At 40.1% G+C, this 14,270-nt stretch overlaps 1 protein-coding gene across 6 annotated transcripts in view; it reads right to left on the reverse strand.

Moving 5' to 3' along the window:
- Positions 1–14,270, reverse strand: part of LOC126298845 (uncharacterized) — a 190,788-nt gene that overhangs the window by 99,431 nt on the left and 77,087 nt on the right. For 5 of the 6 annotated variants that reach the window (XM_049990333.1, XM_049990332.1, XM_049990331.1 and 2 more), the window contains 2 exons: positions 7,624–7,882; positions 1,942–2,457 (listed from right to left, as the gene is read on the reverse strand). In XM_049990333.1, the coding sequence (XP_049846290.1) occupies positions 1,942–2,457; positions 7,624–7,882 (775 nt within the window). The remainder of the gene's footprint in view (positions 1–1,941; positions 2,458–7,623; positions 7,883–14,270) is intronic. The other variant, XM_049990336.1, reaches the window with a different exon arrangement.

The following is a 14,270-nucleotide window of genomic DNA, read 5'->3' on the forward strand; positions in this document are numbered from 1 at the left end:
GGAAACCAGTCACATGCCGTCCTGCTGCTAGGACATTGTCTGCTGCTGTCTCTTCTCAATGAGTGGAGCTGTTGATAACACATGGGCTGCGGTGAGGTGAATAAATGGAAGAGGCTTTCAAAGTTTCTAAAAAATTCACGCATTTGGAAGTGCCACACAATGAACCTAATGACACCACGTGAGAATATTGGAAGATATTGAGACTTTTACACAGCGTCTGCAAGAGCCTGGCATCACATCACATCGGCACAATAAATTTATTAACAGCGCATTTCTCCAGATACTCTGAAAGCCTGTCAGTACAGCTACATGAGTAGGCAGGATGACTCCCATCATCAGCTGGCTGCATGTCATGAATCACAGTTTTCACAAGATTTACAGGGTAGTGCAGCTATAAGTAGCCCACTTCTCCTTTGAATGTGAATGCAATATTTTGACTTATGAAATAGAATAAACAGCTACAACAATGGGCAGTTTTCATGAATACTTGATTGTTCGCATTCTTCTGTCAGTATTTCAGTTCATTTCATCAGTAAAGTTAGACGTTTCTCTTTGCAGTATGCAAAATTACATTATCAACAGAAGAAAGAACTTAAATTGTGGAAGCATATGTGAAAACAGTTTTGACCCAGGGAACTCCCTAAATATTCAGCGTTAGGTATCCAGGTAGAAGACTACCAGCAAGGAGAGCAATACAGAGTGTGTATAAAAATTGGCACACCTGTGGATTTGTGTAAAATGTAAAATGACAAAGAATTCCTTCAGTTTGCAAATGCCAAAAGTTATGGTAGACATTTGCCAAAGGAATATTCAGAGCCAAAATAAGTCTACAGGTAAATTGGCCCAACAGGTGCCTTAAGTAGGAGGAGTTACCAGTGGATATTGAAAAGTCTTAATCTGAAGCCACATTGTGTGTTGGTTGTGCAGCAATTATGGGAGGATGAGAGTCAGAAATATGTACATTACAGCAAATAGCTTTTGAATAATATCAACAATGGTTTGTTAGACCCTTTGCATTACATCATTAGTGATGAAGCATGGTTTCATCTTTCAGTCATGTGACTTCACAGAACATGAGGTACTGGGCAAAAGCGAATCCTAACACCGTGTGTCTGCAACCACTCCATGATGAAAAAATTGGCACTTGGTGTGGTGTAACGGGAATGTGCATTAATGGACAGATATTTTTTGACACTATCCTCAACATGGTTGCATATATGGAAATTTTGGATACAAGATGAGGCAACACGCTACCCACCTAAGATATCCTTGGAATTAGTCCATGACGCCTTCATTGAGGAATGAACTGTTAGCAAACATTTATGGCCACCATGTTTGCTGTGACACTTGAAGAGGAAGGTCTACGAAACAAATCCACACACAATACAGGAACTGAAAGACATCAGCCATGAAGTTGCCGTCACCAGTTTCCAGACTTTACACTGGATGTATCTGAATATGCTTAGACATGCACAGCTGTGTATTGATGTTGCTGGGGCCAGTTTCAACATCTTCTATAAATGCATATTTCATTGTAAATAAATAGTAAGTCCACTTCAGGTCTAAGTTTCTATAATTTCACTGCATTTCCTTTATACTTACATGGGCTACTTTTATCAGTATTATCTTGTATTAGCAGAAGGATTTGGTTTCCTGTACTGCAGAGCTTTTACCATAAACCCCCCCCCCCCCTCTCTCTCTCTCTCTCTCTCTCTCTCTCTCTCTCTCAAGTGTGTGTGTGTGTGTGTGTGTGTGTGCGTGTGCGTGTGTGTGTGTGTGTGTGTGTGTGTGTGTGTGTGTGTGTGTGTGTGTGCGTGCAAGAACAAACATATGAAACTTCTCTTTTTACAGGAATAAAAAGAGACATCATAGCAAAATATTTTAAATTTCTGACTCAGTGACTAACAATAACAAAAACACCCAAAATAAAATCATGCTTACCTCTTACATATGAATTGATGTAGTGGAAATAAGTCATATTTTCAACAGGCAATGTTAAGAAGGCCACAGCATTCTGTCTGTTTTTCAGTTTAGTGCAACACAAGTTCCGTAGGACTTGTAAGGTCTCACTTATAACTGTACAGAAACTCTGGTGATGAGCAGCACACTGGAGAAAATCAAATTGTGAAATGGGTAGTTTCTTCTTGTCATCAGTCCCAGTTACCTTTGTCTCCTTGGGATCAGGCCCCATTGAACAATGAGCTTTTTCTGAAAGTTTTTTTGATATGTTCCATGAAGTAGTAACCAAATTAATGCATTTTTCCAATACATCATCTCCTGGATCAAATTTCAAAATATACAAAACACTTAGTATGCACAGTTGCAGTACCTTCCCAGCATGAATGACTGGTAATGACAATATTTTCTCCACAACAAGTTCCATGTAACTTATAATAAAAGTACTTCTTCCATTTAAAGCATCAGGCCATACTTTAATCTCACCAAGCATCCCTATGCCTGGAAAACAAAAGTAATGTACAATTAAACTCAATTCCTTCATTTTCATCATTTATTAATATGACGAAAACTACGAATAGGTAAAAGTAAACTGAAGCCCATTTTACACAATTCATGAATGAGTGAACAAGAGACCAGATCTCACAACTGTGTTCATTGGAAAGCTAATTGGCCAATAAGCATGCAAGCAAAGTTGTCTTCATGATTATTGGCCAGTCTGCGGCATATAACACCCTACTACGAGGTCTTCTCATTGATTTACTGAAACAAACTTAAGGAAACTTTATTGCATGAAAAATTCACAGTGATGATTTATTTATTTATTTTTTTGCTCAAGAATATCCTATAACATAAATAACAATATAAATTTAAAAATTCTAATGGATAAATATTCAGGTAACTATTTCCATAGTTTTTATTCAATTTGATTTTGAATGGTTTTGAATTGTTCATGAGTAACTGCAAAATCAGTTCTTCTATGATGGTTCTTTTATCATTTCATTCATAATAAAAGCAAAGATTTGCATAATAATTCACTCCATCAAAACTCTACATTGCCATAAGTATCCAAAAAGTCCAATCAGCACAGCACCTGTCTTACCTAGAGACATCACGGTAACCCCTGGAGTCATGTATGTCCCATCAGACTGCTCAAGTTTTGAAAGTGCAGTGACTCACTAGATTCAAGTCCATCTCTGACAGTCGTAGCAAGGCTCAGCAAGTGTGTCAATATGTTCACAGCCAACAGACACTGGATTTGTGGAATAGTTACTAGTTCACTGAGGACTGGTTCTTTACCATGAAGAGTAATTTATCCACATCTAAATCACACTGTCATTCATGGTACCAAATAGAAATTCTGTTCAAGTCATTCTGTATCCCACTAACACCACTCAACATTTTCCCATTTCCAACAGCATCATCAGCAAACAGTCTCTGACTACTATCCCCATGCCAAGAGAAGTAACAGCAGCTTGTAGGCATGTCAATTGGTGCCAACACTATAGCCTTAACTGCTAACATTGACACACTTACCACACACATAATGAGAAGGCAAATTTTTGTTACCAGGGCCTGGCTACTTGTGTTGCCCATGTGCACAAGGCACATTCCTCTTACTGTGCCCATCACTCATCTGAAAGTGGATGTCTTGTATCATGAGCATAGTACTGGGCACCCTATCCAACAGATAGTTTATGCAGATGGAAAACAAGAGTTGTTCTATCACAGTTCCCTGGGGTACTCATGGCACTACCTTTGCCTCTGATAAATGCTTTCTGTATTTGAGAATTTCTCTAGTACACATTAATTTAAGCTGTAGACCTCAAACTTCTGAGACTGAGTACAGATGGGAACTTCTTATAAGAGGCACAGATTAATAACCTCATGCAAATAGTTCATTGTCTATATTGTCACTGTCAGGACCTGCAATAAATTCACCTGGTTTGCTTTGTAAATGTTCATTTCTAAATATCATTTGCATCAATATTTTGGGGCACCTCGAGCTGCACAAAAAGTTTACATCCAGGGTATATGGTATCCAATCATGAACATCACGTGTACATCTACTCTCTTATAAGCTTTGTTGTTTGCAGCATCTACTTGTTTTAAGGGAACTGCTGCATACATTGACAGAGAGAGTGAATGAGCGAGCGAGCGAAAGAGAGAGAGAGAGAGAGAGAGAGAGAGAGAGAGAGAGAGAGAGAGAGAGAGAGAGAGAGAGAGAGAGAGAATCTATGTGCAGAACTTGACCACGCCTGTGGTTCAGAAAAGTGTGTGTTACTCAGCAGTATGCATTTTCAACAAACTTTCCCAAGAATTAAAGATGCTCTGTGATGAACTGCACATTTTCAAGCTCTATTAGAAGGTTTCTCTCTTTGCAAGCATCTTTCCCCTAGCAGCAATAGATGCCATCAATTTAACTGTGATTGTTTTTATTGTAATGTACTAAAATAAATGACACTAAGGAAATATTATTTTTGTACTGTAACTTAAAAGTATAAGAACCTGAAAAAGCAAACTATGGACCTGACCATAGCGATAATTCAATCACATGACAAGAAAAACTCACGTTCAGCTAAAAGTTGTCCTTACCATGATCTCAGCTAAAAGTTGTCCTTATCATTATCTTGCAGTGTAAATGAAAACTAAACTCTAAAAAGTCTTCACGGACAGGCAAGACAGCTTAATATTAACTTCATTTCATTTACTGATCATGAGAAAGGGGTGATGGTGTCAACAGCAATTAAACAGAGACCAGGATTATCTCCTGATATAGTAATAAATCTTGAAAATGTTACATATCACAACAATAAGAATAAAACACCTTTCTCTAGTTCATAAAAATATACAAATCCATTCTTGGTTGGCTAGTAATCATATGTTTTAAATCTAAGAAAATATGAGACTTTGGCATCAGCAAAAGAAATTCAGCCTTACCTTATCCAGCGTAAGCTTGGGCTTTCCAGGCTTTCCCAGTGAATCAACTATTTGTACTGCTCTCGGGTGTCCATCTGGGTGCAGTCATTTCCGTAACAGGATATTTTGACAGTGTACCTTGCCATCAATTTTCAGTGATAAATGGAGAATGAGTGTCTTTGCTACATCCCACCTTCTTTATACTCTTATCCCCCCCCCCCCACCTCTTCCTCCAATGCCACTTGCATGCTGCAATGTGTGGAATGGTAAGGGGAGGGGGGGGGGGAGGGGGGAGAGTGGGATGTGCTGCCGGATGCTGGGTACGGATGCTCATTCCTCGCTATTCCTTGATTCCTTGGCCTGTGTCAGGCGTGGAAGTCTCTCTAAACTGACACTGTGATTTTAGCTGGGTAAGTGCTGGGTCCCAAGCTTTGCTGAACCCAGTGTTTGTGGATCAGCCACTTGTATTTCAATAGCCTCCTTCAGAACACAGTCCCAATGTTACAAGGTCTTTCTTAGCACTTTCATTTTTTTGTACTTCATGGAGACCCCTGTAACCATACAGTGTTCTGCAACTGCAGTTTTTGTTGGTTGCTTAGGTTCAGTGTATCTTCTGTGTTCCTTGCATATTTCTTTGATTGTATGTACAGTCAGCCCAATATACGCTTTACCACATTTACATGGAATACGGTAAACTCCTGGTTTACAGAGCCTCAAGCCATCTTTCACTGTGCCTAACAGGGCATGCATTTTTGGAGATGGACGGAAAATGCATTTGATTTCGTGCACAATATCGGATGAAGAAAGTCTACTGACGGAATATAACCACCTTAAGCATGTTTTCAAGAAGAATGGATATAATGAGAGAGAAATCCAAAGTGCTTTCAGGCAGAAAGTACCAGCCCAGCAGATAGGAAATCCTGACTCGACATAAGACAAAATGTGTTTTCCGTCCATCTCCAAAAACGCATGCCCTGTAAGGTACAGTGAAAGATGACTTAGAGCTCCATATCGTATTCCGTTTGAGTGTGGTAGGGCATATATTGGGGGGACTGTACAGACAATCATATAAAGATGCAAAGAACACAGGAGACATACTGAAGTTACACAACCACAAAATCTGCACATGTGGAACACTGTGTGGCTACAGGGGACTTCATGAAGACATGGCAGTTGAAAGGCAGACCTTGTCATTTTCAGTTGTGGTGTGCAACTGGCAGTAGAGGAAGTTGTGGGGGTGGAGGGGGAGGGGCAGCAGGGGGTGTGATAAGAGTATAAAGGAGCCAGGATGTAGCAAAGACACTTATCTACAGGTATCACTGGAAGATGACAGCAAGGTAAAGACACTCATTCTACAGGTGTCACCGAAAGATGATGGCAAGGAATGTTGTTGAAATATTGTGTTAAGAAAATGACTGCACCTGCTAGACATTTCGACAACAGTACTAACAGTTACCTTTTCCTGTTTGCAAAATTTTGCAAGAAAATGAATTACACAAATGTGATGTAGAATGTTGTAAATAACAAAATATGTAGTCATAACATATTACACATCTCAATCTCAGAGCTGAAAAAATAATGGCTGATACTGTGAGGAAAGATCTGTCATTATTGGCTGCAATTTAAATGGCAGATCATGAATTCACACACACTGCAGGTGAAAGCAGTGATACTGCTTTGGAAGGTAGTTGTATGTACATGGCCAGCAAAATATCATGTGCAATCCATAAAAGATAACTATATACCTATTCTTAATTTTGTTACAAATGAGCATTTCATTCAGTGAGAGCCATCTACACACTTTGTATGTAATGGTGCTCTACTTGTAAGTATGCTGAAGTGTATTCAGTTACTATTTCTCCATTTATCTCTCTGATGTAAACACAGCAGCGATGCTACTCTTGTCACATCTTCAGTTGGCTCTGTTGATTCAGCTATTCTGATTTCCATTTTTACAAATAATTCAAGGATAATGCTTCAATAACTTTTGAATGTCTTCCATGCTTCCTGAACACAAGTTGATTTGATGCAGTTTGAGTGGCATGTCATGATTCTATTTAAGCACTTATCTTGAAATTCTGTTGCAGATGTCTGATTTCACAGGTCTCTCATATTCATAAAACTTGAAACAATGCGCCATAATGAACCAGGAAATAGATAAGTTCATCAAAAGCTAAAGCAGGAATGTTATAAGAAGTCCAAATCCAACAAAAGTCCAGTGACAGAGAATACACATGAAGTATGAATAGCAAAATAAACACAGTCCGAAAACTGCATAGTGTGTTACAAAGGACACTCTGAGATCACTGCAGAACGCTGGCAGAGGAAAACAGTGAAATGGCTTACAACATCCTGTGGCTGGCTTTTTACTAGTAACAGCAGTTAGCACATGCAGTATGGTGCAATCAGTATCATACCATGTGCTTGCAGTGTCCCAGCCAGACATTGTAGCAGTGACACAGATCAATGATGTATTTTTCATGCCAATTTCTGTTGAGACTACTGCAATTTACATTGCTTTTTACTGCACAAAGCTTCCAATGCACATTATGTCATCATTCCCATGCTTCTGCTATTACCCTGTGATACAAAGGCCTCTCCCGCTTTTGCATTAATTTCATCATATGCCACTACACTCTAAAAATCTGTAATATCATATACAATATCTACAAGTCACTTTAGGCAGCAGCACTACTTCACAGTGACTATCAATAAAACATATGAAAAACATTAGATAGCAATACTTACTAGACAACAATACCATCTTCAAATTTTCATCAATTTTGGTCAACAGAACAGAATCATACAGTTCGTAAAATTTGTTGTATGTCCAGCATAGCCACAAGATATTGCACATCACCCCTAACTTTAAGTCGAGGTATTCTTTAATTACTTCTTCCTTATTCTGGGTTCTCTCATGGATCTTTAATCTGTCCAGCAAACATAGGAAACCATTTAATTTCAAGTTTATTTCCTGCTGTTCAGTAATAACATGGCTATATTTTTCCTGAAAGAAAATAAATATTTTAAATGTGAGATATTAAACCTACAGTCAAAAGAAACTAAGTCAACATGATATACAATGTTTCCTAAAATTAAGAACAAAGATTATGGTTTACTGTATTCTCAACAACGAGGGCCTTAGAGACAAAGCACAAGCTCAGATTGGACATGGGCAGAGCAGGAATTTGGCTATGTTCTTTATAAAGAAATTATCCCCGCATTTGCCTTAAGTGGGCCCAACATTACGAAACCAGGTTCTGCCTTTCACAAGCCTGGATAAAATGTCAATGATAGGGGAATAACACCCCTCTAAAAAACCTGGTCCAGCTGCCTGGCTGGCAGTATCTTGCGAAGGGCCCTTGTTACAGGCATGGATGGTAAACGTTATTGAAGACAGAGAAGGACCCTGCATTCCATTGATAAATAAAATGGATGAACTATCTTCTTCTGCTTTCTTGCTGGTTTGATAGGGGACTATCACAGGCTAAGATAAAAAATCCCAACAAAAAATCAAATGCTGGTCTGTATAACAAATCTGTAGTACAGGGACTTCTATTCAAAAGTAACATTATAAGAAATATCATATACATTTGAATAATCCATGCCATCAAATAATCCCCACACCCTAATTTTAAGAGGACGGGGAGGGGGAGGGGAGGGGGAAGGAGGAAAGAAATATTGGTTTTACTTTGTGTTTGTATATGTACACCATCTATTGCATATACTGCTGTTTAAGTGTACCTATGAATGACTGACTCATATACACATAGTAGTTGCAGGACAGATGGTAGACCTCTAGGGATAAGACCAATTCAGTTTTCCCTTCTTGTAACATGTCTCACACTTCCTCAACTGTTATGTCTGACCGACACGTTACATAAATTCAGTAATGCACTAAGGCAATGTTGCCAAACATGTGTCACCCAATCAACCATAAGGTCACTCAAAGCACTTCATCCAAGATTTCGGATTCACTCTAACTACTATCTAAGGCTCTCACCAATATTCCTTTCACTGATATTTTTGAAATAGTTTTCCTTCTAAATATCACATAAGGTGGTAGATTTCGTGCATCGCTAGCTACACACATCGCTCTACAGTTTTGTTTTTCACTACCGCCAGTTTGTATCATGATGCTGGATACCTCTTTTGATCTGCATTATCAATGTGTGATGAAATACAGAAATGTCCGTGCCATAAATTTATCACAGAGCAATGAAAATTCACTACTTTCTCCTTGTAATTGAATGGAATACATTGAGAGTTTTCCTCCAGTAGCCAAATCCATTTTGACTGAAAAATCTTTTATAGCCAGTCCCAGCTAGCTTTGAAACGGGTGATGCCTTGTTCTTTGGCTAAAGCTAATGCTTTGAGTTGACAAATTTCACTGGTCACCTTGTACCCATACTGTCGCTTCTCATCAACATAATCACACAGCCTTTTTTTGAGGTCTGTATGCTTCGCTTTTTGACTGTGAAATGCTTGGCGGTTATCGTTTATTTCTTTAAGTCATGTTTTGTTTTTTTCACCAGTCGTGAATACAACCCTAGGTCACACTGCGCTTCTTCCTGCTGCACTGTTTCCAATGTTCTCTGCCTTCGTCAGTAATCTGAAGTTTTTTTTTAAAACTGTGTATGAGCAATAACGAGAACTTGTAGCCATAATTAACAAGCTAATACAAGGTTAATACATCACTTATATCATGTTACTGGCACATCACAGACGGAGACTGCAACAACGCTGTAGTATAATACGATCTGTTGCTGGAGGTGGAGCAGTACCCAACATTATTGCAATTTATCTATGCACCCCAGTTTTTTGTCCTTAAATTTGGGAAAGAATATGTTCAGATTATTTGCATGTATATGGTATTGTGATTAATGAAATCTACAATTCAATCCATTTTTCAACTCTGTTTTTTTTTTTGAATATTTCAAATCTCATATTCAATAGTGAAACCTTTGGTATCAACTTTTTGTATATGAACATTTATTTGAAATTTCTTTCTTTTTCATATTTTCTGCAATATTTTGGAAATGCATCTTCATCTTTGACTTTTAAAAATGTTAACAATCTTTTAAATTTTAATTATTTCTTTCTACTGAAACTGGCACATATTTTACTATGTGAATATATAACTCTGAAAAATCTATCATATCATTTCACTGTTCATAAAAATAAAAACTGTTATAATTTAGCGCAAATACCAGAAAAAACTGTAATGTTAATATTGAAAGAGTATGACTTAGATGCTTAGCACCAATGAGTTGTGCTATCTTTGGTTAGTTTCAGATCAACAGTAGTCTTTGAAAGTAATGGAGAGAGGATGGTTGTAAAAAGTCAAGTGTTGGACTAATTTACATGTGAAATGGAGTGAAGTTATATTTTTGTGAACTGATAACTGTGAATATTGCAACCAAGAAGACCATCAATCTTTTTTTAAATTCTACCTCATTGAAAAGAAATATAATACTGTCGCAGAAGAAGTCGAGTAGCACCGTGGTGTAGTGGTTATGATACTAAATTGTTGCATGAAGGGTTGTTAGTTCAAATCTCATGTGGACTGTACAATTTTAATTTCTATATTCGGTTCGAGTACATTCTAGAAGTATCCACAAATGTCAAGAATTATTGTACTCGAATGTTCTGTAGCTGTATATATACTGTGTGTGTTCTGGCAGTTTGCTCTGTGCTCTTGTACTTGTAAGTGCTGAATAAACCATCATTAAGTGAAGTTAGTGTTGGTCATTCATCTAATTATACCTTCTTCTACCATGACATTATTCTGGTGGAGGCGCTGGGTACTGGAGCTTGTGATAGCGCACATTACCGACGACACAGTGACTCCCATCAGGCCATGACAGAGCCGCAGTTTTACATGGCGAGAAACCCGAGTTCATATTCAACATATCACAATCTATCAGAGACAGAAGAGGAAGAGGACGTTACGGTGACAGCAATTGTGTGCCATCACATGAGACATCCTTCTGGGTTCTCTAGTGATCATGGCCAAGATCGAAACAAGTGGCTGAATGCATACGAGTGTATAGCCAAATTTAACAAATGGTATGACACCGTGTGTTTGGCTAACGTGTTGTTCTACTTCGAAGGCACTGCCGAGCAATGGTATGAGAACAACGAGGAGTAGTTCACAAATTGGGAAGTATTCCAGGCAGAACTGCGCACGTATTTCGGAGACACACAACAACAGAAGTCCAAGGCTGAAGATAAACTAAAGTGCAGGGCACAGCATCCAGGAGAAACTACAGCATCCTACATTCAAGATGTCTTGGAGCTGTGTAAAATAGTGGATCCTAGAATGAAGGAGGAAGATAAGGTTGCAAATCTCATGAAGGATGTTGCTGAGGACATGTATCAAGCCCTACTCCTGAAGGAGGTTTCGACAGCAAACAACTTCATAAAATGGTGCCAGTATATCGAGGCAAAGCATCAAAAAAAGAATTACACGAAAGAAGTTTGAACGGCTACCAAACATCGTATCGATGCCTGTGATGGAGGAAGCAACTCAGTTCACAAGAGTTCTTTGCAGGTAGTGAGAGAGGAAGTTCAGAAGGCACTTGGATTGCACGGCGAGCAAAAAAACCGATACACTTCAAGAGGTCATAAGGGAGGAAGTGTAACAGATATTGAACTCAATCTCTCATCCTTCATTTCCCTTTAAAACGGTGAAAAAGTCAAGACCCAGTTGATGTTATGTTCCTACAATGCCATATGAGGAACCTGTTTGGGCACCAACAAAGACTGACATCTGGAGGACCCAGGATAACCAACCAGTATGTTTCCATTGCGGACGACCGAGACATGTGGTGTGCTATTGTCGAGAAAGGCACCGGATATTAGATGATGCCTGCTCCAGAAGACAGCAGACCGATCTTAGACGACGCCAACTCCTGGGCGACGAAAATGAACAAGAAGATGTGGGTGCAGGATGACATAGGTCACCATTGCCACAAGTTAGCCGCTGGAGAGGACGCTCCCCAACATACCGAACAAGTCTCCATCACCGTTTAGAAGCTCCAGCCAATCACCCAACCGCCGCAATCTGGAAAACTGAAGGGTGCGATCTTTCTTGGAGGTGAGGCCGCCGAAGAGAAAAATCCTCCACCATCGATCACTACAAAAATGATAGGAAACTACGTCGATATTCTTATGGATGGCCAACCAGCCCAAGCTTTTGTGGACTCTGGAGCATCATATTCAGTCATTTCGAAGAAGTACTGTCGCCAGTTGCGGAAAACCGTATTTGTCGACAACAAAACATCTCTGCTGAAGGTGGCTAATGGGAAATATGTGAAACCTACAGGAAGATATGTCATTTGTCTTGGTATAAATTAGATTAGATTAATTATTCATTCCATAGACCCATAAAAGGGGGAATATTCCTGGGTGTGGAACATGTCAGATAAACACATTACAAAAATGTAATTATAAAAACTTGAGTTTTATTAATTTTAATTTATTATTTATTTAATTCATTAATTTTAATTTTAATGTTCCTCAGTCAATAAACAGTAAAATTATGTACATGAATGAAATTTAAACTTCTAATATTTACAGGTTTAATACTTACATCTGCTTTCCATACATCCATCATTCACACAGTAGGTAGTTACTTGGCTGTTACAATCAAGTATTGTCAAAAATTAAATTATAATAAATTTTCATTAGAATGGTCTACTGCACTTGTTGATAAACTCATGGATGGAATAGAAGGTGTTGGCCACCAAAAATTCTTTTAAATTATGTTTAAATTGTGCCTTGTCTGAAACTAAATTCTTAATGGTTGTTGGTAACTCTTGAAAATATGTGTTGCTGAATACTGGACTCCTTGCTGAGCAAGAGTAAGTGATTTTAAATCTTTATGTGTTATAACCTTTAATCACCAATAATTGCGTGGATATTCAAACACACTCACATAGAAACAATAGCTGGTTACATGATAACAACTCAGTATCTCCTATTCGACTGCCGTGCCGTGACATGCGGCCGGCGTCGTTCATAGCTAGGTGGCGCTCCCGCTCTCAGCCGAGTTGCGGAGTGCCTCTATCGCCATTTGTGCATACTGTTGTGGCGGCACTGTTAAATGTTGTGGCACTGTCACAACACCTTTCCCCCGTTGAAAAAAAAAAAACAAAAAAAAAACACTCACTTCCTTGGAGACATGGACAGTGCAGAGACATCCATGGCCTCTTTTGAGGCCCCGAGAAGATCCCGCGGAGAGACACGAGAGTATGGTCAAAAATGTCCAGGATGGAAGCTCGTGCATGGAACGTGCCTCCTGGACGAGATGATGGGTGAAAACTCCGGAGCAGCATCCATAGGTGTCGTGGACCTGGGGGTGTGCTCCAGCGAGATGGGTCCCGGAGAAGGCGGCATCGCAACTGGGGTCGGTTACGGCGTACTTGGAAGCGGTAGCGACGTCGGCTGCGTCAACACCTACGGTAGATCGGCAGCAGCGACAGGACTGGCTTCTCGGGCTGGTGGAGGTGAATGAAGGGGTGGTGGCACCAGCGTGGCCACCACTCGTGGGCGCATCTGGTCGTAATGGCGAACAACCATGCCGTCGTCCGTATGTATTTCACAAAGCCGGCGGCCGCGAAGAGCCTTGACCACCCCTGGAATCCACTTAGGGCGAGATCCATACCCTCGTGCAAACACGTCGGTGCCCACCGAGTATTTTCTCGCACTGGGGGACACAGCACAAGGCCTGACAGGGTGAAGAAGGTGCAGTAGAGTGCGCGGTTGGCGGCCATGCAAGAGTTCAGCAGGGCTGCGATCACCCAGAGGCATGAAGCGATAAGAACTCAGAAATTGCAGCAGAGTGTCATCTGTGGAAAAATCACTAAGGAATTTTTTCGTCTGGCTTTTGAAAGTGCGGACAAGGCACTCGACCTCCCCATTCGATTGCGGATGGAAGGGCGGTGCTGTAACATGATGAATCCCTTGTCCAGTACAAAAATCACGGAAGGCCTGCGAAGAGAACTGAAGGCCATTGTCCATGATCGTGAATGGAAGACCTTCTAGCGCAAAGATCTTGGACAAAGCCAACATCGTCGCCGCAGTGGTGGGTGACGGTCATCGAACAACAAACGGAAACTTCGAGAAGGCGTCAATCAACAGTAGCCAATAAGTACCGAGGAAGGGGCCGGCAAAGTCAGCGTGCACCCGTTCCCATGGCTGCGCCAGATCAGGCCACGGAGAGGTTCAGCCAGTTGTTGAGCACACTGACCACATGCAGCAACCATGTAGGCGATGTCCGAATCAATACCAGGCCAATAAATGTGCCTGTGGGCCAGGGACTTAGTCCGAGGAATACCCCAATGGCTTTAATGCAACAGTTTGAGAACATCTTTGCGAAGAGAGGCTGGCAC

Source organism: Schistocerca gregaria, chromosome X, assembly GCF_023897955.1.
Source record: "Schistocerca gregaria isolate iqSchGreg1 chromosome X, iqSchGreg1.2, whole genome shotgun sequence".
In the NCBI taxonomy this organism is placed as follows: Eukaryota; Metazoa; Arthropoda; class Insecta; order Orthoptera; family Acrididae; genus Schistocerca; species Schistocerca gregaria.